This window comes from Prorops nasuta, unplaced genomic scaffold, assembly GCF_024137725.1.
Source record: "Prorops nasuta isolate Cenicafe-Biocafe unplaced genomic scaffold, Cenicafe_Pnas_1.2 PNAS00038, whole genome shotgun sequence".
Taxonomy (NCBI): domain Eukaryota; kingdom Metazoa; phylum Arthropoda; class Insecta; order Hymenoptera; family Bethylidae; genus Prorops; species Prorops nasuta.
Window position 1 is genome coordinate 1,859,240 of NW_027116835.1, and position 26,171 is coordinate 1,885,410.

General features: G+C 32.6%; 6 protein-coding genes across 9 annotated transcripts; 3 read left to right on the top strand and 3 right to left on the bottom strand.

The window, feature by feature from the left end:
- The first annotated feature begins 1,987 nt into the window (after positions 1-1,987).
- LOC136783851 (putative ANKRD40 C-terminal-like protein) lies at positions 1,988-23,403 on the top strand. 3 transcript variants are annotated; one of them, XM_066744170.1, is made up of 3 exons: positions 1,988-2,009; positions 22,661-22,871; positions 22,942-23,403. In XM_066744170.1, the coding sequence occupies exons 2-3, from the start codon at positions 22,823-22,825 to the stop codon at positions 23,283-23,285; spliced, it is 393 nt and encodes a 130-aa protein (XP_066600267.1). In that variant the 5' UTR covers positions 1,988-2,009; positions 22,661-22,822; the 3' UTR covers positions 23,286-23,403. The 3 variants fall into 3 exon arrangements, with proteins under 3 accessions (XP_066600267.1, XP_066600266.1, XP_066600265.1); XM_066744169.1 differs by lacking the exon at positions 1,988-2,009 and adding an exon at positions 22,505-22,586; XM_066744168.1 differs by lacking the exon at positions 1,988-2,009 and having other exon boundaries at positions 22,610-22,871.
- On the bottom strand, positions 13,779-15,346 carry LOC136783897 (uncharacterized). Its single transcript, XM_066744246.1, has 3 exons — positions 15,300-15,346; positions 13,977-14,249; positions 13,779-13,879 (listed from the first exon to the last, which is right to left on the bottom strand). The coding sequence occupies exons 1-3, from the start codon at positions 15,331-15,333 to the stop codon at positions 13,791-13,793; spliced, it is 396 nt and encodes a 131-aa protein (XP_066600343.1). The 5' UTR covers positions 15,334-15,346; the 3' UTR covers positions 13,779-13,790.
- Positions 15,342-16,914, bottom strand: LOC136783928 (uncharacterized). Its single transcript, XM_066744298.1, has 6 exons — positions 16,811-16,914; positions 16,455-16,649; positions 16,034-16,388; positions 15,748-15,948; positions 15,409-15,654; positions 15,342-15,362 (listed from the first exon to the last, which is right to left on the bottom strand). Exons 1-6 carry the CDS (start codon positions 16,912-16,914, stop codon positions 15,342-15,344), a joined length of 1,122 nt encoding a protein of 373 aa, XP_066600395.1.
- LOC136783929 (uncharacterized) lies at positions 17,063-18,635 on the top strand. The gene is made up of 6 exons (XM_066744299.1): positions 17,063-17,166; positions 17,328-17,522; positions 17,589-17,943; positions 18,029-18,229; positions 18,323-18,568; positions 18,615-18,635. Exons 1-6 carry the CDS (start codon positions 17,063-17,065, stop codon positions 18,633-18,635), a joined length of 1,122 nt encoding a protein of 373 aa, XP_066600396.1.
- On the top strand, positions 18,631-20,198 carry LOC136783898 (uncharacterized). The gene is made up of 3 exons (XM_066744247.1): positions 18,631-18,677; positions 19,728-20,000; positions 20,098-20,198. The coding sequence occupies exons 1-3, from the start codon at positions 18,644-18,646 to the stop codon at positions 20,184-20,186; spliced, it is 396 nt and encodes a 131-aa protein (XP_066600344.1). The 5' UTR covers positions 18,631-18,643; the 3' UTR covers positions 20,187-20,198.
- Positions 23,333-25,449, bottom strand: LOC136783850 (ribosomal L1 domain-containing protein CG13096). 2 transcript variants are annotated; one of them, XM_066744167.1, is made up of 4 exons: positions 25,246-25,449; positions 24,622-25,173; positions 23,856-24,421; positions 23,333-23,775 (listed from the first exon to the last, which is right to left on the bottom strand). In XM_066744167.1, the coding sequence occupies exons 1-4, from the start codon at positions 25,353-25,355 to the stop codon at positions 23,420-23,422; spliced, it is 1,584 nt and encodes a 527-aa protein (XP_066600264.1). In that variant the 5' UTR covers positions 25,356-25,449; the 3' UTR covers positions 23,333-23,419. The 2 variants fall into 2 exon arrangements, with proteins under 2 accessions (XP_066600264.1, XP_066600263.1); XM_066744166.1 differs by having other exon boundaries at positions 23,335-23,775; positions 24,622-25,449.
- Between the last annotated feature and the right edge of the window lie 722 nt (positions 25,450-26,171).

Here is a 26,171-nt window from a genome sequence, read left to right on the forward strand (position 1 = left end):
TCATGATAATAAAATTGTAGAAATCCAAAAAAAAAATTGAATATAAGAGATGGAATTTTGTATCCCAATTTTTGGTGTATATCAAGGATTGGCATGGATAGATATGTCCTTGTAGTAAAAATATGAATATATTATTTATTTTGCATAAAGTGTAATTAAAATAAATAATTAAACAATAAATTGTCAAACTTCTGTTGAAAGTGTATAATTATTATATTCCGAAATGTCAGCAGAAAGCTCATGAACCCATTCATCGAAAGTACAGAATTAGATCCTGTCTTCGTTTCTACTTTTTCCATGTTACATATATATTGTCCAATAATAATTACCGAAAACAAATTAACAAATTACAAAATTCATTGAGAGTAATATATATATATATATATATATAAGATTAAGATTTTTATCGTCTGTGTTTTCGTGGGACATCTTATCCGATACTGAAGTATAGTAACGTCTTCAAAAATTGATAATTATCTGGAAAAAATATAATAGTCAATGATAAATAAAACTTAATGATAAAAAATGGACTTAACAAACAATGTTTTGAGACATTTTAGGTATTATTTCACACAATATTTTAAATTCTACAACACATTAAATTTTAGTAGATATGGAAGGATAGCTATACGCAATGTTACATACAGTACTACCTACACAAAGTGCATTACTTTTTTGATCTTAATGAAAACTTTAATCGTGTTTTCATCAAATCGACTTTTTGCAAATTGGCGTGACACATAATTTAAAAAGTTTTCGACGGATTTCGATTGTTTTATTTTGTTTTAACAAGTTTAACCCGGTGTGTACCACCGGTTATTCACCAACTTTGCTTTCATTATGTCGCGTGAACCACCTACCGGTGACTCGCACTTGGATTTGATTTAAATAAGCGATAATACCGCGCCGCTGGATGAAGGTGGATGAAGGAAAGCATGAGTTCGAATACCGACGTAAATGTATTAAAGTTTGATAAAATTCTCTGTAAAATGAAGCTACTCGTTTCGAGAATGTTTACAAATTAATATTTAATATAACATTTCAATTTTGAAACAAAAAGGATAAACAGTACATGTTTTTTTCTAAATTTTATATTTATGTTTACTTTCACTATTCTTGTATAAAAGCAGATTTAATCTATGTTGATATATGTATTTCTACCCTCTCCCCACCAACCGCCTTGCCGCTTTCCGCCATGTTTATTTTGGTTTGCCGATTCGGACGCCGCGACGGGCCTTTCGAATTTTCCTAACGGCGACGGGGACGACCGGGCCTTTTTCACTTTTTTCACTTTTCGCGCGCCCCGGTGCACTTTCCACGCTTCTCTTCAAAGAATTCAGCGAAATTCGTGCTTCTCTTCATTCTAAATCCATGCAAGAATCTTCCAAAATACAGTGAAAAGAGTGAACAATTCGTGAAAAACGTCAGTGCCTGGTGCGCGTGATGTGTTTTTGATCCGAATTCGAACTTTTATCAATTTATCATGAAATAATGTCTTAAAATACAGTGTAATAAGTTAAAAAATTGCGAATATCGTCAGTGCCCAATGCGTGCGTAGTGATTGTGATCTATATTCGTGCTTTTCTTAGTTATTGAATCAATAATCCCCCAAAATACAGCAAATTAAATTAAAAATTCATAAAAAACGTAAGTGCGTAGTGCGCGCGGCGTTTTGTGATTTATATTCGTGCTTTTCTTATAGTTTTTAATTCAATAATCAATCAAAATATAGCGAAATAAGTGAAAAATTCATGAAAAACGTCAGTGCATAGTGCGCGCGGTGTGTTTATATTGTGAATTTGAACATTTCTCAATTTATAATTCAACAATCTTTTAAAATACAATGGAATGGATTTTATCTTGAATAACATTCTTTGTGCTCTCAGTGCTATCAACTCTGTAGACAAAAAATTGCGGTATTAGGTGGTAAAGTGTCAACGTCCCGGTATGCAAACTTCACGGACGTAACTCACCCTTTGCCAGTTGCTTTTACGGTGGTACAGAGTGAAGTTAGTCAAAATATAACCTGATCAATTGCCTGTAGAGGCCAGAAGAGGGCCTGAAGTCAGATTTCAGAACTGCCAGAGGCTGCAGTCTGGCTGCAGTGGCCAGCGTTGCCAACTCCGCCATTTTGTTTATACTACGCTGTACAGTAATGTCAGTGATGCTAGAATCAAGCTTTTAACAACGAAAATAAAGTTAGCCGCTAGCCAGCAGCAGGATAGAAAATTTGAAGGGAAAAGATATGTACCCCTTCCCTTCAAATTTTCTATCCTGCTGCTGGCTAGCGGCTAACTTTATTTTCGTTGTTAAAAGCTTGATTCTAGCATCACTGACATTACTGTACAGCGTAGTATAAACAAACTGGCGGAGTTGGCAACGCTGGCAGTGGCTGCTTTCCTGTTAGCAGAGATGAAACGGGAGATTGCTCATGCCAGGTCCCGAGGCAATCCCTACCGGTAGGCGGCGCTGGTGTTGGCAAACGCGTGTCTCAGGTCCATCTAACCCCTAACGCCATCTATCGGAAGAGACCACGAAGCACGAGCGTTAAGCTTAGAATAGGGTAAAACCAGAGATGAAACGGGAGATTGCTCATGGCATTGTCCTAAAATAATCCTTGCCGGTAGGCGGCGCTGATGTTTGTTAGAAGTTGAAAATTCCATAAAACCACTAACGTCATCTGTCGGACGCGAATGGAAAGCACTTTGTTAGGCACACACACCATTACTGTGGTGCGAATGCGTGTGCAACCTCCTTCGGTTACCATCGCTCAGCTTCGGACATCTTCGCTATACATCGAGTTCGAGAGAGAACGGCATAGTTTTATCGGATCTCTCTCTCCCTCTCGATCTAACTTTCGTTTAGCCGAAGAGCCGAGTAAAATTCCTTTTCGTCCTGCTAGGCCAGGCGATAGAGCATTTTTGCATGACATAAATACTAACAGCAAACCGCCTGTGCGATTATATAGAAGGGGGTGCGTAGATTAATGGCTATTTTAAATCTCTATTGACTGGCCTATTGAGGCTTCTGCTCTTAATCGTTGCAAGCATTAACACACACACATGCGTGCAACTACGTTAATTATTAATTATCAACATATTATAATTCTTCGCAGGGTCAAAACTATTCTTAAATTTAAAATTTCTATGAAAGAATGACAAAAATATATTTTTCTAGGAAGGTAATTTTTTCGAGGTACCTTCTCTCCTCTAGATCCATTGCTTTTTGCTAAATCAGGGGCACCTCGCGAAGGCTATTGCAATGGTCTTGAACGGAGCAGAGGCTATGTTTGTTCCTTTTTGCTTGATTTAAGTTTTAATTTATTTTTAATATACAAATAATTCATATATATTTAGAAAGAAAAAGGCAAAAACGAACAAAACTCATTGCGCGTAACTCCGTTCCTGAGCATGTTTGCTCTTACCCCCTGGAAGGGAGGGGAAGGGTAATAAAATTTGGAAATGGGAACCTGAAAAAGAAAGCCTACCTATCACCGAAAGCTATAACGCCTACCTATAGTACGCAAAGCTAAAAAGCCTACCTATATCGAAAAGCTAAACCTGAAAGAAAATACACACGCACGCAAAATATGATAACGCAATTGAAGAACCTGAAAAGAAAACACACGCACGCAAAATATAATAACGTAAACGAAGAACCTGAAAAGAAAACACACGCACGCAAAATATAATAACGTAAACGAAGAACCTGAAAAGAAAACACACGCACGCAAAATATAATAACGTAAACGAAGAACCTGAAATGAAAACACACGCACGCAAAATATATTAACGCAACGAAGAACCTGAAAGAAAAAAACACACGCACGCAAAATATAATAACGCAATGAGAACCTGAAAAGAAATCCTGCCTAACACCGAAAGCTATAATGCCTACCTAAAACGCAAAGCTAGGGGGCCTACCTATATCGGAAAGCTAAACCTGAAAACACAAGAAAAAAAGAAAAATATGGTTTTAACCGAAGAAGGACCGATTGGAAGCTACCGGTAGCTTCTCTCGGTCATTCTTAGGTTAAATAAATAAAATCCACAGTTTTACCCGTGGGACTCACTCGTTCGGCGAAAATCCAACGATGGTCGAGCTGCAGTCTGCGGGAGATGACGACGATGACGGAAACGGCACTCCCGATATTTAAATAATTGTATTATTTCGACGCGGCGCGACGCGCACTTTTTAAACGAGACTACATACGCGACGCGGATATTTAAACAAATTAAAAATCGCGGACGCGGAAGATTAAAAATTGCACTCGCGACGCGAAAGTTTCAAACTGTACTGCGAAAAATCGGGTTTAAAAATTCACTCCGCGACGCGGACGTTCGATTCGCGCACTTACACCTCAAAGTGAGGTCGCCCACTATAACAAAAAGAAACAAAAAGAACTCCATGTTATTAAATTCTATCTATTTGATTGTAATTGGATGTTTATTTCTAGCTTGAAAAGAAAAATAATGTACTTACAGGCTATGAGAGTCCTTGAGGCTGTTGCCCTTGGCCGCTGCATCCACCAAAACGATGCACTACCACAACACTCGCGCCGCGCACTGTCTTTATTTTCGATTTTTTTTCGAACGTAAATACTTTAATTTTAATCACACTATGCATATTTCACTATTGTATTCATTTAATTAAACCCGCACTGCGAAAAATATCCTCAATTAATGAATCATTTTTCATTATAACAATGGTTAAGTTTCGTTAATATAACAAATAAATTCATCGATTTAATAACGAATAGTTCATTACGTACTAAACTATTCGTTAAATGAATCAATGTATTTCTTATATTAACTCACTTTTTTCATTCTTATAACAAAAACTTGTTCAATTATTTCAGTATTTTATGTGGGGTATAATTAAAGAATCACAATAATAAAACTACACTTGTGTGATTAAAATAAAGTATCTTTAATTATTATTATTCGCGAATAATTAACTGGTTGTCGATGATTACGACGAAAAAAAAACCGGCGCGCGCGATTCACCGACAACCACCACGTGTAGATTCGGAAACTGAACTGCCACTTTTGACAAGCAACGTGCTCGTCCAGAAGTGACGTAATCGAATCTGATTGGCTGGAGATTTGGCTACGCCAATCAGTGCGATTACTGACTTTCGGTTTGGATGATTTAAAGATGGGAGCCATTTTGGATTTAAAATGGCGACTGCTGATTAATTATCTGCATTTTTATAACCAATCAGCGATCAGCATTCTAAATTCAGCAAACAATTAAGCATTAAGCGTGTTTAGACAGCTTAGCACTGTGATAGCGCTGCTTAAAATTAAAATGCGCCATGATTGATCTCGAATTAACAGAATTGACCAATCATAATATAGCGTTAAGGTATTTGGATTGCTAATAAAAATGATTTTCTTAAAATGAAACCAGGCTAGCAATTGGCTAGTTTTACTGGCAAGTCCATTTAGGCAGACACTATGCAAAAAGTATCAGGCAAACGCCGCATAAAGCTAAAATTATTCTTAATTTTGTGGCTTGTCCTTTCATAGAATGAAAAAAGGCCTATTTATTCTTAAAGGGATCCTTCAGGCTCTCGTCGTAAGCCGCAATAATGAAAAGATGAAACGACTTGAATGTTAATCTACACATAACGTCGTATCATTGCCCAAAAGTTTCAACTTAATAGGTGCTTTCGAGGATTCCCTTAAAAATAGACAGAAAATAAATTTTATACATAGGCCAGGCGATAGAGCATTTTTGCATGACATAAATACTAACAGCAAACCGCCTGTGCGATTATATAGAAGGGGGTGCGTAGATTAATGGGTATATGTTTTTCACTCGAGTTTCGTGTCCGGCTAATTGTTATAAACCATTTAATGCCAAAAAATCGCATTTTTTTCAGTTTTTTGCTTGTAACTTTTTATCTAATGGAGCAATCTTAATGCCCCCGCGAAATAAAATGTAGAGCATTAAAATACGAAGAGATTGCCGGATCAAAAGTCCTGATCGGATAATTAGCAGCGGGGAAAAATCGGAAAAACCGGAAAATTAGGCGTTTTTTCAAAAATTCATAACTCGGCCATTTTTTGAGCTGGAGCACCGGGCTTTTGGGAAAAAGTAGAGAATTGTAGGTAGTTTATGTGTGCAAAACCCTATTACTGTGAAACAATTACTTTAGTCATAGCAGCAGTTTGAATTTTCGAGAGCGCGATTTTCGAGCGAGGCTGTATGAAATTCTGTTGGGGTGATTTTAATTTTGAAACCAGATTTGAAAAGTTGACATCGTGCCCTACAAAACTGCAATTTCAGTTTTTCGATAAAATGCTTGTAAGTGGGTGAAAAAGCTACGTAAAGTCGGCGAAAAACGGCCGAGCGCGCATATATCTTCCCCGCCGCCGCCGGTCGGTCCTCCACTCCTCGACCGCGCGAGCGCGCTCGGCCGTTTTTCGCCGACTTTACGTAGCTTTTTCACCCACTTACAAGCATTTTATCGAAAAACTGAAATTGCAGTTTTGTAGGGCACGATGTCAACTTTTCAAATCTGGTTTCAAAATTAAAATCACCCCAACAGAATTTCATACAGCCTCGCTCGAAAATCGCGCTCTCGAAAATTCAAACTGCTGCTATGACTAAAGTAATTGTTTCACAGTAATAGGGTTTTGCACACATAAACTACCTACAATTCTCTACTTTTTCCCAAAAGCCCGGTGCTCCAGCTCAAAAAATGGCCGAGTTATGAATTTTTGAAAAAACGCCTAATTTTCCGGTTTTTCCGATTTTTCCCCGCTGCTAATTATCCGATCAGGACTTTTGATCCGGCAATCTCTTCGTATTTTAATGCTCTACATTTTATTTCGCGGGGGCATTAAGATTGCTCCATTAGATAAAAAGTTACAAGCAAAAAACTGAAAAAAATGCGATTTTTTGGCATTAAATGGTTTATAACAATTAGCCGGACACGAAACTCGAGTGAAAAACATATACCCATTAATCTACGCACCCCCTTCTATATAATCGCACAGGCGGTTTGCTGTTAGTATTTATGTCATGCAAAAATGCTCTATCGCCTGGCCTATGTATAAAATTTATTTTCTGTCTATTTTTAAGGGAATCCTCGAAAGCACCTATTAAGTTGAAACTTTTGGGCAATGATACGACGTTATGTGTAGATTAACATTCAAGTCGTTTCATCTTTTCATTATTGCGGCTTACGACGAGAGCCTGAAGGATCCCTTTAAGAATAAATAGGCCTTTTTTCATTCTATGAAAGGACAAGCCACAAAATTAAGAATAATTTTAGCTTTATGCGGCGTTTGCCTGATACTTTTTGCATAGTGTCTGCCTAAATGGACTTGCCAGTAAAACTAGCCAATTGCTAGCCTGGTTTCATTTTAAGAAAATCATTTTTATTAGCAATCCAAATACCTTAACGCTATATTATGATTGGTCAATTCTGTTAATTCGAGATCAATCATGGCGCATTTTAATTTTAAGCAGCGCTATCACAGTGCTAAGCTGTCTAAACACGCTTAATGCTTAATTGTTTGCTGAATTTAGAATGCTGATCGCTGATTGGTTATAAAAATGCAGATAATTAATCAGCAGTCGCCATTTTAAATCCAAAATGGCTCCCATCTTTAAATCATCCAAACCGAAAGTCAGTAATCGCACTGATTGGCGTAGCCAAATCTCCAGCCAATCAGATTCGATTACGTCACTTCTGGACGAGCACGTTGCTTGTCAAAAGTGGCAGTTCAGTTTCCGAATCTACACGTGGTGGTTGTCGGTGAATCGCGCGCGCCGGTTTTTTTTTCGTCGTAATCATCGACAACCAGTTAATTATTCGCGAATAATAATAATTAAAGATACTTTATTTTAATCACACAAGTGTAGTTTTATTATTGTGATTCTTTAATTATACCCCACATAAAATACTGAAATAATTGAACAAGTTTTTGTTATAAGAATGAAAAAAGTGAGTTAATATAAGAAATACATTGATTCATTTAACGAATAGTTTAGTACGTAATGAACTATTCGTTATTAAATCGATGAATTTATTTGTTATATTAACGAAACTTAACCATTGTTATAATGAAAAATGATTCATTAATTGAGGATATTTTTCGCAGTGCGGGTTTAATTAAATGAATACAATAGTGAAATATGCATAGTGTGATTAAAATTAAAGTATTTACGTTCGAAAAAAAATCGAAAATAAAGACAGTGCGCGGCGCGAGTGTTGTGGTAGTGCATCGTTTTGGTGGATGCAGCGGCCAAGGGCAACAGCCTCAAGGACTCTCATAGCCTGTAAGTACATTATTTTTCTTTTCAAGCTAGAAATAAACATCCAATTACAATCAAATAGATAGAATTTAATAACATGGAGTTCTTTTTGTTTCTTTTTGTTATAGTGGGCGACCTCACTTTGAGGTGTAAGTGCGCGAATCGAACGTCCGCGTCGCGGAGTGAATTTTTAAACCCGATTTTTCGCAGTACAGTTTGAAACTTTCGCGTCGCGAGTGCAATTTTTAATCTTCCGCGTCCGCGATTTTTAATTTGTTTAAATATCCGCGTCGCGTATGTAGTCTCGTTTAAAAAGTGCGCGTCGCGCCGCGTCGAAATAATACAATTATTTAAATATCGGGAGTGCCGTTTCCGTCATCGTCGTCATCTCCCGCAGACTGCAGCTCGACCATCGTTGGATTTTCGCCGAACGAGTGAGTCCCACGGGTAAAACTGTGGATTTTATTTATTTAACCTAAGAATGACCGAGAGAAGCTACCGGTAGCTTCCAATCGGTCCTTCTTCGGTTAAAACCATATTTTTCTTTTTTTCTTGTGTTTTCAGGTTTAGCTTTCCGATATAGGTAGGCCCCCTAGCTTTGCGTTTTAGGTAGGCATTATAGCTTTCGGTGTTAGGCAGGATTTCTTTTCAGGTTCTCATTGCGTTATTATATTTTGCGTGCGTGTGTTTTTTTCTTTCAGGTTCTTCGTTGCGTTAATATATTTTGCGTGCGTGTGTTTTCATTTCAGGTTCTTCGTTTACGTTATTATATTTTGCGTGCGTGTGTTTTCTTTTCAGGTTCTTCGTTTACGTTATTATATTTTGCGTGCGTGTGTTTTCTTTTCAGGTTCTTCGTTTACGTTATTATATTTTGCGTGCGTGTGTTTTCTTTTCAGGTTCTTCAATTGCGTTATCATATTTTGCGTGCGTGTGTATTTTCTTTCAGGTTTAGCTTTTCGATATAGGTAGGCTTTTTAGCTTTGCGTACTATAGGTAGGCGTTATAGCTTTCGGTGATAGGTAGGCTTTCTTTTTCAGGTTCCCATTTCCAAATTTTATTACCCTTCCCCTCCCTTCCAGGGGGTAAGAGCAAACATGCTCAGGAACGGAGTTACGCGCAATGAGTTTTGTTCGTTTTTGCCTTTTTCTTTCTAAATATATATGAATTATTTGTATATTAAAAATAAATTAAAACTTAAATCAAGCAAAAAGGAACAAACATAGCCTCTGCTCCGTTCAAGACCATTGCAATAGCCTTCGCGAGGTGCCCCTGATTTAGCAAAAAGCAATGGATCTAGAGGAGAGAAGGTACCTCGAAAAAATTACCTTCCTAGAAAAATATATTTTTGTCATTCTTTCATAGAAATTTTAAATTTAAGAATAGTTTTGACCCTGCGAAGAATTATAATATGTTGATAATTAATAATTAACGTAGTTGCACGCATGTGTGTGTGTTAATGCTTGCAACGATTAAGAGCAGAAGCCTCAATAGGCCAGTCAATAGAGATTTAAAATAGCCATTAATCTACGCACCCCCTTCTATATAATCGCACAGGCGGTTTGCTGTTAGTATTTATGTCATGCAAAAATGCTCTATCGCCTGGCCTAGCAGGACGAAAAGGAATTTTACTCGGCTCTTCGGCTAAACGAAAGTTAGATCGAGAGGGAGAGAGAGATCCGATAAAACTATGCCGTTCTCTCTCGAACTCGATGTATAGCGAAGATGTCCGAAGCTGAGCGATGGTAACCGAAGGAGGTTGCACACGCATTCGCACCACAGTAATGGTGTGTGTGCCTAACAAAGTGCTTTCCATTCGCGTCCGACAGATGACGTTAGTGGTTTTATGGAATTTTCAACTTCTAACAAACATCAGCGCCGCCTACCGGCAAGGATTATTTTAGGACAATGCCATGAGCAATCTCCCGTTTCATCTCTGGTAAAACATATATGCATTGTTGCCAGAAAGCGGAATAAAGAGAGCGGAGATATTTTCTCGGACCTCTCTGTCTTTCTCGCTGTTAGCTTCTAGCAGAAGAGTCGAGGCAAAATCTTTCCGTTTCGCTTTGCCGAAAATCTACCAATATTCGATGTCATTTATATTTGCAGGCCAATGCCTTTATACATGATTTTTTCAGCATATTTATTTATGAGCACTGACTTATTTAAATCAATAATAAATTAAGGAAATGCGTAATTGTTATATAATAATTATTTTAACTATAATTTCATCGTTTATTTCGCTTATTTCCGTAAAATCTGAATTTCTTTAGTTTATTATTGATTATTGTAAGTCAATGGCCATTAAAAAAAATTTAATCTTAAAAAAAAAAAGAAAAGTACCGTTCAGGAATCGAACCCGGACCCACAAATCGCCACGCGATTACCTTACCGCCTAGACCACGAGGCTTCTTCAGTGCACCGTAAACAGATAGTCTTTTTAAGGGCTTGAAATCTTCTTTTAAACCATATAAATAAACGAGCAACCGACAGCTTTATTCATTATTATTCTGTCATAATGGTACACAAATTAAGGAATAATTATATTTTGAATAGTTTTCAAAAGCTTTTCCAATAGCCAAGAACGAAGATAAATAATCAACGCTCGCAGTTTCCGTTCTTGGTTATTGGAAAAGCTTTTGAAAATCTACATTATATAATTATTCTTTAATTTGTGTACCATTATTATAGAATAATAATGAATAAAGATGTCGGTTCTTCGTTTATTTATATGGTTCAATAGAAGATTTCAAGCCCTTAAAAAGACTATCTGTTTACGGTGCACTGAAGAAGCCTCGTGGTCTAGGCGGTAAGGTAATCGCGTGGCGATTCGTGGGTCCGGGTTCGATTCCTGATCGGTACTTTTCTTTTTTTTTTAAGATTAAATTTTTTTAAATTGCCATTGACTTACAATAATCAGTAATAAACTAAAGAAATGCAGATTTTACGGAAATAAGCGAAATATAACGATGAAATTATAGTTAAAATAATTATTATATATCAAATACGCATTTCCTTAATTTATTATTGATTTAAATAAGTCAATGCTGATAAATAAATATGCTGAGAAAATCATGTATAAAGGCATTGGCCTGCAAATATAAATGACATCGAATATTGGTAGATTTTCGGCAAAGCGAAACGGAAAGATTTTGCCTCGACTCTTCTGCTAGAAGCTAACAGCGAGAAAGACAGAGAGGTCCGAGAAAATATCTCCGCTCTCTCTTTATTCCGCTTTCTGGCAACAATGCATATATGTTTTACCCTATTCTAAGCTTAACGCTCGTGCTTCGTGGTCTCTTCCGATAGATGGCGTTAGGGGTTAGATGGACCTGAGACACGCGTTTGCCAACACCAGCGCCGCCTACCGGTAGGGATTGCCTCGGGACCTCGCATGAGCGGTAGTGTGCAATTTAACCCAAAATCTTTTGGGGAAGTCTGAGCTACTCTATAGAATATATGAAAGTGATGTAAAACCACCGGAAGTCTATTAGATGCGCGTAAAATATGCGCAGATAACTATGTTGTGTTTATGTAATCAGAAATGTCAATCGTGCAAGCAAACCCGTTGAGCGGAGATAGGTTATGAGTCAAGTTTACTAAAAAACAGCAAGGAGAACAATTTTAATTCTAACCCAAAAAGAAATGCTATCATCGAAGTATCAGATACGTATTAATGTTATATATACATATATATTTGTATAATAAGAATGAGATACTTTGTGAAAATTTTTCTGATTTCAGATAAACTATTATAAATATTGGAATAGGAGAATAATCGTTTTGTTCTTTTCACCATTAAATGTGCTGGAATACATTAAGGAAAATGTCATATTTCTTACAGCAACCCTCTTTTTCAATATGAGGTATGTTCAGATCTCATAGGGCTTTCCCTCTGCTATATCATCTGCATTGAGTTGGACTAAGCGCAATGGGTATTTTGTAAGATTATTCCATTACGTAAGGCCTTTATTATATTTTATATTTACAAATGCAGTGTTATGCTAAGTCATATTGAAATCAAATTATCATACTGACAATTAGGTCATGTGCAATTTAATTGTTTCACAGGTAAATACAGTGTTATGCTTGGTTATAATTTTGCCTGTGTTTGCATAGAGTAGTCTAAATTAGAAATTACTTTGAGGAAATTTCTAGTTACACTTGGTGCAGTTTGACGTAAGAATACAGTTTGAATAAAAAAGAAAAAAATGTTATCAACTAATAATATGCCTGAGTATAAGGTGGTACAATTAGCAGTAACAGCCTTTACTTGCACGCCCTTTCAATTCATAATAATAAATAGGCAAATTGAATTATTATTTGGATAACTGATTATCAGAGTTTATTTAATAAGAAAAATCTACTGCGCTTTGACATGAATGCTATAAGGTAACAACGTATGCTCTATTTCTTATATTTACTTATTTTTCTTACAGCGAGATGAATAACTATGTGGTATGCATTATTCTTGTTATGAATATGAGGATTTGTGAAATCTGCTTTGTTTATAGAGGTTAAAAGAGAATCGAATTTATAAATTGTACAGTATTCTGCCCTGCTGCACCAACCTTCGAAGAAATATTATTTGAAAATCTTCTGTGTTTTATTTTAGATTGTAAATGTCCATGACAAGTACATGATTTATTTTCAAGTGAATTAAATAAGGATAATGCGTTTTAATGCTTTAAGTATTAATGTACCTTCAATATTTAGAGTTTCGGAAGAAATTTCTACCAAAGTGATATCATCTTGGATTGATTTTCTCAAAATGACACAATGTTGGATAAGAGTAATTGATACAAATTATCATAAATTCTAATTATCTAAGGAGAATAACAATATTCAGTCAAGACTTTTGACATAAATCTAATAAGAAGCTGTGCTATAATGGTGTATCAAAGATTCAAATTCGGAACTATACTGTGTAATACGAATTATTAATAAAATCTCAAGGGTTTTTAGAACAAATGGTATGTTGCAAAAATTTTCTTATTTAAATCATATTTTTATTTCTTTACTGCCCCATAGACCTAATGGTACCTTCACCTATTTAACGTTAAGTTAAGAATTTGTTAAATCAGCGTTTTAATGATTAAGATATAATTGTTTGGTAAATTGTTCAGTCTTCTGTCCTTTTGTTGAAATTGAAAATATCCATAACCAGTGTTTGCACAAACGAATTTAACGATAGAAATATATTTTAATGTTATATGAATTAATTAATCTTAAATATTTGTAGCTTATACGAAGAGATTTCTATGAAAGTCAAATGAACATATTAAGCTGTATTTCTTGAAGCAAATATATTGTATAAGAGTGTTAGTAATACAAAATACATGAGAAATTATTTATTATTAAAAATATCAATCATTTTTGTAAGAGATACGTATTTGTAATTTCCAAAAGAAACAAATATATTATACAGGTATAAATAAAATCTAATCAAATGTATGTTTTTAATAGTAACTATTTCAAATTAAAGTGTATAAATAAGTAATCTGATGGTTTTACAATATAAATTAATTTAAATTTAATAATAACAAGCCTTTCAGGTTTCCAAGCGTCAACTTTTTAATTTTTGATGAATCAATATTTTTAAATAATAATTCTGAAAATTGAAAAAAAAAACATTTTTTTATCAATATAGTTAGAAAACGAAATAAATTTATTTATTACTATGCTAAAGGACTATACAAATTAATTACCTTGATTCTTTAAGAGTTTTTTAATTTGCAATATAACGGTTTGATTTAATAAGACAGATGTATTGATAAAATTATGAATGTATTGCAATTTCTCCTTTTCAGATGTGCATCCTGCTAATGATTTTTCTAAAAAGGCCCAACCGCCTTCATCGTCCAAGAGCCAATTTTGAAACGAGCGGGAATATTTTCTCTTATGCACAATATTTTTGCCGTGGCCTCTATCAATTTGGGCAATCTCAATGTTATAAATCTTTATTAATTCAATCAGCTTTTCTGAAAGTAAAAGTTTATTTATTACAAAAATAAGGTTTCAACATGGTTTTCCCAGATAATAAAATTATTTCCAACGACATAACAATTATCAATTTTGTTACAGGAGCTGTATTAAGTAGCAAAAGACTTTGCACAGAGCTTATAGTGATATTAGTCCTTCGTACAATTTCCTATGCACCTTAGAAAAAATGTTGCTCCCGTCCGTTTTGAAACAAAGTTTTCATCGCCAAAACTTACAGTATGTTAAGTATTTTTTTATCTCTGGAGCACGTTAAGATGGATATTTCATTATAATAATCGCGATCAAAAGTAAAATATTTCTATTTAACGTTAAATAATATATTATTATAATATTTTGAGAAGCTCTTGATATAAATTTACCTAATATGAATTAAAAAATAGTGTATTTCATTTCAAACATTCGAGATGATGGTCACTTGATTGAAATTCTTTTTTATTTTCTTTTAATGAGGTAGCTTTTATCTCAAATTTCTTTTCACAGTAACGTTTGTATTTTTTTTTATGTTTTCTTAAATCGATTGAAATGATTCGTCCTTGTCGTAAGATGAAAGAATTTCAACGCTATAATAATAATATATAATAGTTACCGTACAATACTTTATCTACTTTGTGATTGTAGCAATAATGGATATTACTCAATCCTAAGTACTCTTAGATCGAGTGATAACTCTGTTTTATAATGAATTGCGATACGATAGCCTTAGTTTAAGTGGGAAAACTTATGTAATACTTTTCCAACGTTATAGAAATATTAATTAAGAGCCCATTTCCATAAAGTTTTTGCCAATTTATATATGCTATTATTAAAATAATTCATAAATTCAAAGAGTGATATTTCAAAAGAACGCATCAAAAATCGCTTTTATTTTCCTCCTCGATTCCCGGATCTATTTTTACAGAAGCATTTAGAAAATATGCTGCACATCCAAACTCTTCTCTTTTAATATTATTTATTACCATGGAAAAAAGGTTTAAACGAAGGTATAGAATGCTCTACTATATATATGATTATTCTTAACGTATACATACCAACAAAATTACCAAGAGTGGGATGAGACCCCATTTTTTCTTTTAAAGTTTTGTGATACCTTTCTTGGCCATTATTTGTAGTATCATTTACTCGATAAATAGAAAACACCTGTACACCTATTTGCTTCAACCAGTAATTTTTAAAATAATTAAAAAAATTGTAATAATTTTCAAAAAGTTTTCGTTCTGCCATCGTTCTCTTTACAATTTCCACGAATTCTTCTTCAATATTATTCGCAGGCAAATAAGCTAAATTGCATATTTTTCTAAATAATACAATAGCTTTTGTCATTTCTTCAATGTTAGCGTTTGGTTTCGAAAAAATGTTGTTTTTCTTAGCTTTTTTTTTTAAGCTCTATTTAAAATTTAAATATATAGGCAAATTATAATATAGATCTATAAGTGTTAATTATATACAATTGATAATATAATAAAGAATGAAGCAAACTTGGAGAAAATGGAATAGGCATCCAGTGATAAGACAGCCTTGAAAGACTGTTTTAATTGCATTGTGCAATCCAGTTTCGAAATCACATATGCACAGCAGGGGCTCCAAACGTGTCATGATTTTTTCTCTTATAAATTGGAAAATTTGTATATAACTCCTTTCGAATTTGTTGGACATGAGAACCCAGATGATTGGCACAAACTGTTAAAACAGGAAGCAGATATGAAGAAAACCTTTTTTAAGCACACAAGATATTAAACCGATGGAATAAAGTATTTTTAATTACCTTCTCATTATATTTAGCCATGATTGTGAGCAGTTGATACACGTTGTCAATTATTGGCGTAGTATCGAATGTTGCATCGATTGAAAATATCGTACAACATTCGAATTTTTTAATAAACTGCTTATCTGCTAGAACGACCGAAACGTTCTCCTTTCCATGTTCAAATTGGAAAACATTAATTTTATGCAATTTACTATTTAAATTAAATTTCAACAATTGTTTCCATTTTTCTCCATTCATTATTTTTTCGCACTCTTTTAAGCTCTTGGGATTTTTAACAGGTTTCTTTAATCTCCAATTATGCAAAGTACGCCTTATCTTTTTATATGGTATATTAGCTGCTTTAGTAGGGTTTCTGAAAATATAAAACGTATATTAATAATACAAAATAATTAAAAAAGAAATATTATGTATCCCTTACCTGATTGCCACAGAATTATATACGGTTTTCGGTGTTCCTACGTCTCTATTAACGGCTTTAAACAATTTTTGACGAAACTGCGCTATTTCTGCAAAATTATTAGGTTTCTCGTGGTTATGCTCTTTCATAGATTTAAATTGACCGTCCACGAGTTGTGCGGTAGCCGAACAAAGTTTGTTTCCACACCTTAAGTACCTATTAACAATTTTTTAATTAAAACTGATTTTAATCATATAATCTACTCAATATTGAATATTTATGAAATAATTAATAAAATTTCAAAAGTTCAGGTTAAACAGAATTAAACATTTTTATTATTAATAATTGACAAAGTACTTTCGTATAAATTTACTTACGTTATTAGATTTCCCTTTTTATTCTTGTATAAATGTTTTTTATAATAGACATACTTATCAGGATATAAAACTGTAGGCATTAATTTTTTATTTCGATTATCCATATTTTTAATGGGGATAAAGGATTTTATAGAAAATAAGTAACTAATTCAAACTATGAAGTTATCTCTATATATGTCAAGAGATCGATTTAAAATCGTGTTATGAAACGTATGATTAACGTCCGATATATTTTGTATCCCCATTAAAAATATGGATAATCGAAATAAAAAATTAATGCCTACAGTTTTATACCCTGATATGTATGTCTATTATAAAAAACATTTATACAAGAATAAAAAGGGAAATCTAATAACGTAAGTAAATTTATACGAAAGTACTTTGTCAATTATTAATAATAAAAATGTTTAATTCTGTTTAACCTGAACTTTTGAAATTTTATTAATTATTTCATAAATATTCAATATTGAGTAGATTATATGATTAAAATCAGTTTTAATTAAAAAATTGTTAATAGGTACTTAAGGTGTGGAAACAAACTTTGTTCGGCTACCGCACAACTCGTGGACGGTCAATTTAAATCTATGAAAGAGCATAACCACGAGAAACCTAATAATTTTGCAGAAATAGCGCAGTTTCGTCAAAAATTGTTTAAAGCCGTTAATAGAGACGTAGGAACACCGAAAACCGTATATAATTCTGTGGCAATCAGGTAAGGGATACATAATATTTCTTTTTTAATTATTTTGTATTATTAATATACGTTTTATATTTTCAGAAACCCTACTAAAGCAGCTAATATACCATATAAAAAGATAAGGCGTACTTTGCATAATTGGAGATTAAAGAAACCTGTTAAAAATCCCAAGAGCTTAAAAGAGTGCGAAAAAATAATGAATGGAGAAAAATGGAAACAATTGTTGAAATTTAATTTAAATAGTAAATTGCATAAAATTAATGTTTTCCAATTTGAACATGGAAAGGAGAACGTTTCGGTCGTTCTAGCAGATAAGCAGTTTATTAAAAAATTCGAATGTTGTACGATATTTTCAATCGATGCAACATTCGATACTACGCCAATAATTGACAACGTGTATCAACTGCTCACAATCATGGCTAAATATAATGAGAAGGTAATTAAAAATACTTTATTCCATCGGTTTAATATCTTGTGTGCTTAAAAAAGGTTTTCTTCATATCTGCTTCCTGTTTTAACAGTTTGTGCCAATCATCTGGGTTCTCATGTCCAACAAATTCGAAAGGAGTTATATACAAATTTTCCAATTTATAAGAGAAAAAATCATGACACGTTTGGAGCCCCTGCTGTGCATATGTGATTTCGAAACTGGATTGCACAATGCAATTAAAACAGTCTTTCAAGGCTGTCTTATCACTGGATGCCTATTCCATTTTCTCCAAGTTTGCTTCATTCTTTATTATATTATCAATTGTATATAATTAACACTTATAGATCTATATTATAATTTGCCTATATATTTAAATTTTAAATAGAGCTTAAAAAAAAAAGCTAAGAAAAACAACATTTTTTCGAAACCAAACGCTAACATTGAAGAAATGACAAAAGCTATTGTATTATTTAGAAAAATATGCAATTTAGCTTATTTGCCTGCGAATAATATTGAAGAAGAATTCGTGGAAATTGTAAAGAGAACGATGGCAGAACGAAAACTTTTTGAAAATTATTACAATTTTTTTAATTATTTTAAAAATTACTGGTTGAAGCAAATAGGTGTACAGGTGTTTTCTATTTATCGAGTAAATGATACTACAAATAATGGCCAAGAAAGGTATCACAAAACTTTAAAAGAAAAAATGGGGTCTCATCCCACTCTTGGTAATTTTGTTGGTATGTATACGTTAAGAATAATCATATATATAGTAGAGCATTCTATACCTTCGTTTAAACCTTTTTTCCATGGTAATAAATAATATTAAAAGAGAAGAGTTTGGATGTGCAGCATATTTTCTAAATGCTTCTGTAAAAATAGATCCGGGAATCGAGGAGGAAAATAAAAGCGATTTTTGATGCGTTCTTTTGAAATATCACTCTTTGAATTTATGAATTATTTTAATAATAGCATATATAAATTGGCAAAAACTTTATGGAAATGGGCTCTTAATTAATATTTCTATAACGTTGGAAAAGTATTACATAAGTTTTCCCACTTAAACTAAGGCTATCGTATCGCAATTCATTATAAAACAGAGTTATCACTCGATCTAAGAGTACTTAGGATTGAGTAATATCCATTATTGCTACAATCACAAAGTAGATAAAGTATTGTACGGTAACTATTATATATTATTATTATAGCGTTGAAATTCTTTCATCTTACGACAAGGACGAATCATTTCAATCGATTTAAGAAAACATAAAAAAAAATACAAACGTTACTGTGAAAAGAAATTTGAGATAAAAGCTACCTCATTAAAAGAAAATAAAAAAGAATTTCAATCAAGTGACCATCATCTCGAATGTTTGAAATGAAATACACTATTTTTTAATTCATATTAGGTAAATTTATATCAAGAGCTTCTCAAAATATTATAATAATATATTATTTAACGTTAAATAGAAATATTTTACTTTTGATCGCGATTATTATAATGAAATATCCATCTTAACGTGCTCCAGAGATAAAAAAATACTTAACATACTGTAAGTTTTGGCGATGAAAACTTTGTTTCAAAACGGACGGGAGCAACATTTTTTCTAAGGTGCATAGGAAATTGTACGAAGGACTAATATCACTATAAGCTCTGTGCAAAGTCTTTTGCTACTTAATACAGCTCCTGTAACAAAATTGATAATTGTTATGTCGTTGGAAATAATTTTATTATCTGGGAAAACCATGTTGAAACCTTATTTTTGTAATAAATAAACTTTTACTTTCAGAAAAGCTGATTGAATTAATAAAGATTTATAACATTGAGATTGCCCAAATTGATAGAGGCCACGGCAAAAATATTGTGCATAAGAGAAAATATTCCCGCTCGTTTCAAAATTGGCTCTTGGACGATGAAGGCGGTTGGGCCTTTTTAGAAAAATCATTAGCAGGATGCACATCTGAAAAGGAGAAATTGCAATACATTCATAATTTTATCAATACATCTGTCTTATTAAATCAAACCGTTATATTGCAAATTAAAAAACTCTTAAAGAATCAAGGTAATTAATTTGTATAGTCCTTTAGCATAGTAATAAATAAATTTATTTCGTTTTCTAACTATATTGATAAAAAAATGTTTTTTTTTTCAATTTTCAGAATTATTATTTAAAAATATTGATTCATCAAAAATTAAAAAGTTGACGCTTGGAAACCTGAAAGGCTTGTTATTATTAAATTTAAATTAATTTATATTGTAAAACCATCAGATTACTTATTTATACACTTTAATTTGAAATAGTTACTATTAAAAACATACATTTGATTAGATTTTATTTATACCTGTATAATATATTTGTTTCTTTTGGAAATTACAAATACGTATCTCTTACAAAAATGATTGATATTTTTAATAATAAATAATTTCTCATGTATTTTGTATTACTAACACTCTTATACAATATATTTGCTTCAAGAAATACAGCTTAATATGTTCATTTGACTTTCATAGAAATCTCTTCGTATAAGCTACAAATATTTAAGATTAATTAATTCATATAACATTAAAATATATTTCTATCGTTAAATTCGTTTGTGCAAACACTGGTTATGGATATTTTCAATTTCAACAAAAGGACAGAAGACTGAACAATTTACCAAACAATTATATCTTAATCATTAAAACGCTGATTTAACAAATTCTTAACTTAACGTTAAATAGGTGAAGGTACCATTAGGTCTATGGGGCAGTAAAGAAATAAAAATATGATTTAAATAAGAAAATTTTTGCAACATACCATTTGTTCTAAAAACCCTTGAGATTTTATTAATAATTCGTATTACACAGTATAGTTCCGAATTTGAATCTTTGATACACCATTATAGCACAGCTTCTTATTAGATTTATGTCAAAAGTCTTGACTGAATATTGTTATTCTCCTTAGATAATTAGAATTTATGATAATTTGTATCAATTACTCTTATCCAACATTGTGTCATTTTGAGAAAATCAATCCAAGATGATATCACTTTGGTAGAAATTTCTTCCGAAACTCTAAATATTGAAGGTACATTAATACTTAAAGCATTAAAACGCATTATCCTTATTTAATTCACTTGAAAATAAATCATGTACTTGTCATGGACATTTACAATCTAAAATAAAACACAGAAGATTTTCAAATAATATTTCTTCGAAGGTTGGTGCAGCAGGGCAGAATACTGTACAATTTATAAATTCGATTCTCTTTTAACCTCTATAAACAAAGCAGATTTCACAAATCCTCATATTCATAACAAGAATAATGCATACCACATAGTTATTCATCTCGCTGTAAGAAAAATAAGTAAATATAAGAAATAGAGCATACGTTGTTACCTTATAGCATTCATGTCAAAGCGCAGTAGATTTTTCTTATTAAATAAACTCTGATAATCAGTTATCCAAATAATAATTCAATTTGCCTATTTATTATTATGAATTGAAAGGGCGTGCAAGTAAAGGCTGTTACTGCTAATTGTACCACCTTATACTCAGGCATATTATTAGTTGATAACATTTTTTTCTTTTTTATTCAAACTGTATTCTTACGTCAAACTGCACCAAGTGTAACTAGAAATTTCCTCAAAGTAATTTCTAATTTAGACTACTCTATGCAAACACAGGCAAAATTATAACCAAGCATAACACTGTATTTACCTGTGAAACAATTAAATTGCACATGACCTAATTGTCAGTATGATAATTTGATTTCAATATGACTTAGCATAACACTGCATTTGTAAATATAAAATATAATAAAGGCCTTACGTAATGGAATAATCTTACAAAATACCCATTGCGCTTAGTCCAACTCAATGCAGATGATATAGCAGAGGGAAAGCCCTATGAGATCTGAACATACCTCATATTGAAAAAGAGGGTTGCTGTAAGAAATATGACATTTTCCTTAATGTATTCCAGCACATTTAATGGTGAAAAGAACAAAACGATTATTCTCCTATTCCAATATTTATAATAGTTTATCTGAAATCAGAAAAATTTTCACAAAGTATCTCATTCTTATTATACAAATATATATGTATATATAACATTAATACGTATCTGATACTTCGATGATAGCATTTCTTTTTGGGTTAGAATTAAAATTGTTCTCCTTGCTGTTTTTTAGTAAACTTGACTCATAACCTATCTCCGCTCAACGGGTTTGCTTGCACGATTGACATTTCTGATTACATAAACACAACATAGTTATCTGCGCATATTTTACGCGCATCTAATAGACTTCCGGTGGTTTTACATCACTTTCATATATTCTATAGAGTAGCTCAGACTTCCCCAAAAGATTTTGGGTTAAATTGCACACTACCGCATGAGCAATCTCCCGTTTCATCTCTGCTGTTAGCTTGAAAATCGACACAGTCAGACATAATCGGACACAAATGGTACATTGCATGTCACTCAAAATGTACATTTGTGTCCGATTGTGTCTGACTGTGTCGATTTTCAGTCTAACTGGAAAGCAGCCAGTGTAGTGTACATATGTGGCTGCGTTCAATTATCAACATGCCAGTGCTGAAAACCTATATTTTACGTGACATTACATTGTAGAGTCTTAGTACTCGCAGTTAATAAACGAACGCATCCTGTATGTACATTACTACATATGTACTGTATTCCACCTAGCTTCAATTGTAAAATACATGGTTTTTGTTGATATAGGTTTTTGTCAAACATAATTAAATATGAATCGTATAAATAAAGTAATTCAAGTAATGTTCATCCTTTAATAGCTATCAAAAACTGCTTTTTATTAATATAGTCTGGGAAGTTCAGATTCGAAGTAAAGTTGAATTAGTTCTTTATAATGCAGTCACCAGCAAAATGGATATTGTGAACTCAAATAAGAAAACAGTCAACGTGTCTTTAAATGGTTAGGTCAATCGAATAAATCATTTTAGTAACCACAATTCGTCTATTATATCAAATATGCTATTTTTCAGATCTTGTGTTAAAGATACGCATTGCCAATGCATTAGATCCAGACTTCATAGAAACAGAATTGAAGCCCTATGATTTAACATTCCAAGGTCTTACTGAAATTTGTTGTAACGAATTAAATCTCACACCAGACCAAATCATTAAAATACGTAAACTACCAAATACAAAATTAAGAAATGATAGGGATGTTCAAAGGCTGGAAAATTTTCAAGAGATTGAAGTAGTTGTAGATCCAGGTCATATGAATCATTTGCTAAACTTAAGTGCAATCTCTAAAGCAATACCTAGTACACAAACAAATGGATATCAAAGTATATCACAAAGAAATCAAACAGTTTTGTATTAAACTTTAAAGTTAATTTCCTTATTAATTATATTAAGAAAGACCTTCAAAGCAACACATTAAAAAAGTAATGCATTTATGTTTGCATTTTAAATAAACCAGTTTTATATCACAATATTAATATACATGTATTTTGATTATTTAACAGTTTTCCTTTGATTATTATCCTCTTCAAATTCATCTTCATCATCTTCATCATCTTCATCATCTTCATCATCTTCGTCACCTTCATTTTCATTCATACTTTCATCAGCATTCTCATCTTCATTTTCATTCTTAGTTCCATCTTTGTTATCATTCTTACTTTCATCGATATCCATGTAATCATTATTATCATAATTCTGACCTCTTTTTTTTTCAACAGTTACATCTCCTTCAGGTGTAACTTTTACAATAGTATCTCCAGACAATGTTGTTAATTCTCCCTCTACTGTATGATATGCTTTTGGCCTTTTTCTTGCAACAACAGGTATTTTTACTTCATTCTTATTTTCTGTAACAAAAATAAATTATCCATAAGTAAACAAATTAAGCAAGAATAATTAAAATATATATAAAAGTGAATGAACTTACTAAGTGTGATATAAATAGGAATACTAAGACTTTTTCGAGATTTAATTCGAAGAGAGCGAATATTGGAAAAGCCACCTGGATAATTTTTAGATAAGGCTTCGGAGGCTGCTATGATATTTTTTAAAATATGCTTTTTCTTCATAGATGTATTTCCAACATTTATTATATGACTATCTCCAAAAGAATGGAGGTGTAACACTGTTTTCTTTAAAGCACGCTCAATTTCATGCTTTAAATCTTTACTCTCCATTTTAATAGGAGTTGGAGCTTTTCTCTTTCTAATAAATTCTCTTCCTAATAAATGACTTATATGACCAGCAATTCTTCCATCCACAAGAAAATGATCATACATATTTGAAAGTTTTTTTTTCAGCTCAAATTGATCATATTCTGTTTTAACTTGTGTTATTGGTATAATATCTTTTATAGATGTGCAACCATGCCTTTTGAGTAAATCTTGATAATATTCTATAGTTGGCTCAAAATCTTTTCTTCTTCCACGCTCCAAGTCGCACACAAATAATGCAACTTCATCATCAGGAGATAATATAGAATATGGTAACAATCTAGACAAAATAAATTTATACTTTATTTAACAATGTTAAAAAGAATAAAAAAAATTAAATATTTAAATTTCTTTATCATTCAGAGATTAGAATCATAAATTATCATAAGGATCCATTGGTAAAAAATATAATAATCATTTATGTAATCTTAAAATATATTGTATGTACAAGAGAAAAAATAAAGGAGCAAGTATGCTTACATCCGTAATAGTTTTCTAGGTACTTTAGGTACTCTAATACATGTAATTTGTAAAAAAATAGGGCAAAATTCTGACCCATTAAAAAGACTTTTTTTGCTTTTTATATGCTCTTGTGTTAAATGAAATATTGCAGATATAGATTGTTGTATATGTTTTATAGACAAGATACTAGAAATATCAATATTTTCAATGGATTTTCGTGGAATTTCCGTTAACTTCTCTTTAGCTTTTTGAAGAGATAACTTTGGTAAGTCCTTTTTATTTTTAGTTGCTTCAATATCCTCATTTAAATTTTTTGAAAATTTTTGTTTAACGTTTAAATTTTTTATTTTAGATGGAATTTGTTTACCATCCTTTATTGTCTTTTTCATTTTTTTAACAGATTTATCATTTTTATGATATTCTGCTTCAGTATCTCCCTCCAAGTTAAAAATTTGTTTTTCCACAGGTTCACAATCATTCTTTTTCTTACTATCTTTTTTACCCTTACTTTTCAGTTTTTTGGAAAATGCACTAGTACTAGTACTTTTCGCTTTTTCCACTCTTAACACACTGAAATCCGAAGAAACATTATCTAATTTCAATGTGTTTATAACCTCAATATTTTTCAACGACTTTTCTGACCTCGATTTTGCCTTTTCAGAAATTTTCGAATGGTTTAAGAGTTTCTTTTTTTTTTCATCTAACTTACTCACAAACTTTCTCTTTGTTGATTTGTCCACTGTTTTTCCCATTTTTTGATTTTAAATAGCCGTTCAGGTCGAAGCAACGATGAAATATCAACCGCTTGCACGCGGCGCGTCCTCGTCCTCATACTTGAAGTTGAACCCTTCAAGAAAAAGCGGAAGTAATACATGACTACACAGAGATGGTAACTCGAGGGAAAACTCTAGCCCCCCACCATGCCTACCAGGGGCGCGTTCCGTTATTTACTGTGAGTACTAGTAATCTATAGTTTGCGTGACATTAAATATAACTTTTCAGTACTCGCGTCTCGCAGTCAATAGCGGAACGGGGCCCAGCCCCAGATCTCAAACACAGGGATTGTCAGGGATAGGCATGGTAGGGGGTTAGGGATTTCCGTCGAGTTACCATCTCTGTGACTACACAGTATTGAGTATGTAGTACTACATACACTCTACAGAATAGCGAAATGAGAAAAAGTTAAAGAACATCAAAATAATGAAGAAAATTAGCTCCGTTATACAATGGGCGTTTTCCATTTACAGACTCACACACTCCACAATACAGAAGAGTAACAGTCGAAAAATTGGTACTTTATATGTGTCACACAAACTATATATTTTATAGACTTCTGTGTTAGTTCTGTTATTATATAGTTGGCAATTCTGATATACACTGACCAACCAGAGGTGGCGTTGAGTAACAGGGATAGATATTCTGCGTTTGTGCTGCAATCTATACATTCTACACATATGTATAGATGAAAGAAGAGAAGACGTTAATACAGTGATAGGTAAGAGAGAAAGAGAGAAAGATTGTAAAAGAGGATGCATTCCAAATTACGCATGAAGCGCATAGAATGTACA

Excerpts from the sequence above, each read along its gene's own strand:
- LOC136783897 (XM_066744246.1), bottom strand. The coding sequence starts at position 15,333 with ATGGGGTCTCATCCCACTCTTGGTAATTTTGTTG. Across the intron at positions 14,250-15,299 it reads CACTCTTGGTAATTTTGTTG|AAAAGCTGATTGAATTAATA; the intron begins GTATGTATACGT and ends TTTTACTTTCAG. Across the intron at positions 13,880-13,976 it reads AAAACTCTTAAAGAATCAAG|AATTATTATTTAAAAATATT; the intron begins GTAATTAATTTG and ends TTCAATTTTCAG.
- LOC136783928 (XM_066744298.1), bottom strand. The coding sequence starts at position 16,914 with ATGGATAATCGAAATAAAAAATTAATGCCTACAGTTTTATATCCTGAT. Across the intron at positions 16,650-16,810 it reads AAAAAGGGAAATCTAATAAC|GTACTTAAGGTGTGGAAACA; the intron begins GTAAGTAAATTT and ends AATTGTTAATAG. Across the intron at positions 15,949-16,033 it reads TGGCTAAATATAATGAGAAG|TTTGTGCCAATCATCTGGGT; the intron begins GTAATTAAAAAT and ends CTGTTTTAACAG.
- LOC136783929 (XM_066744299.1), top strand. The coding sequence starts at position 17,063 with ATGGATAATCGAAATAAAAAATTAATGCCTACAGTTTTATACCCTGAT. Across the intron at positions 17,523-17,588 it reads TATAATTCTGTGGCAATCAG|AAACCCTACTAAAGCAGCTA; the intron begins GTAAGGGATACA and ends TTATATTTTCAG. Across the intron at positions 18,569-18,614 it reads TGAAGCAAATAGGTGTACAG|AAAGGTATCACAAAACTTTA; the intron begins GTGTTTTCTATT and ends ATAATGGCCAAG.
- LOC136783898 (XM_066744247.1), top strand. The coding sequence starts at position 18,644 with ATGGGGTCTCATCCCACTCTTGGTAATTTTGTTG. Across the intron at positions 18,678-19,727 it reads CACTCTTGGTAATTTTGTTG|AAAAGCTGATTGAATTAATA; the intron begins GTATGTATACGT and ends TTTTACTTTCAG. Across the intron at positions 20,001-20,097 it reads AAAACTCTTAAAGAATCAAG|AATTATTATTTAAAAATATT; the intron begins GTAATTAATTTG and ends TTCAATTTTCAG.
- LOC136783851 (XM_066744170.1), top strand. The coding sequence starts at position 22,823 with ATGGATATTGTGAACTCAAATAAGAAAACAGTCAACGTGTCTTTAAAT. Across the intron at positions 22,872-22,941 it reads AGTCAACGTGTCTTTAAATG|ATCTTGTGTTAAAGATACGC; the intron begins GTTAGGTCAATC and ends GCTATTTTTCAG.
- LOC136783850 (XM_066744166.1), bottom strand. The coding sequence starts at position 25,355 with ATGGGAAAAACAGTGGACAAATCAACAAAGAGAAAGTTTGTGAGTAAG. Across the intron at positions 24,422-24,621 it reads CCTAGAAAACTATTACGGAT|ATTGTTACCATATTCTATAT; the intron begins GTAAGCATACTT and ends TATTTTGTCTAG. Across the intron at positions 23,776-23,855 it reads TCCTATTTATATCACACTTA|AAAATAAGAATGAAGTAAAA; the intron begins GTAAGTTCATTC and ends TTTTTGTTACAG.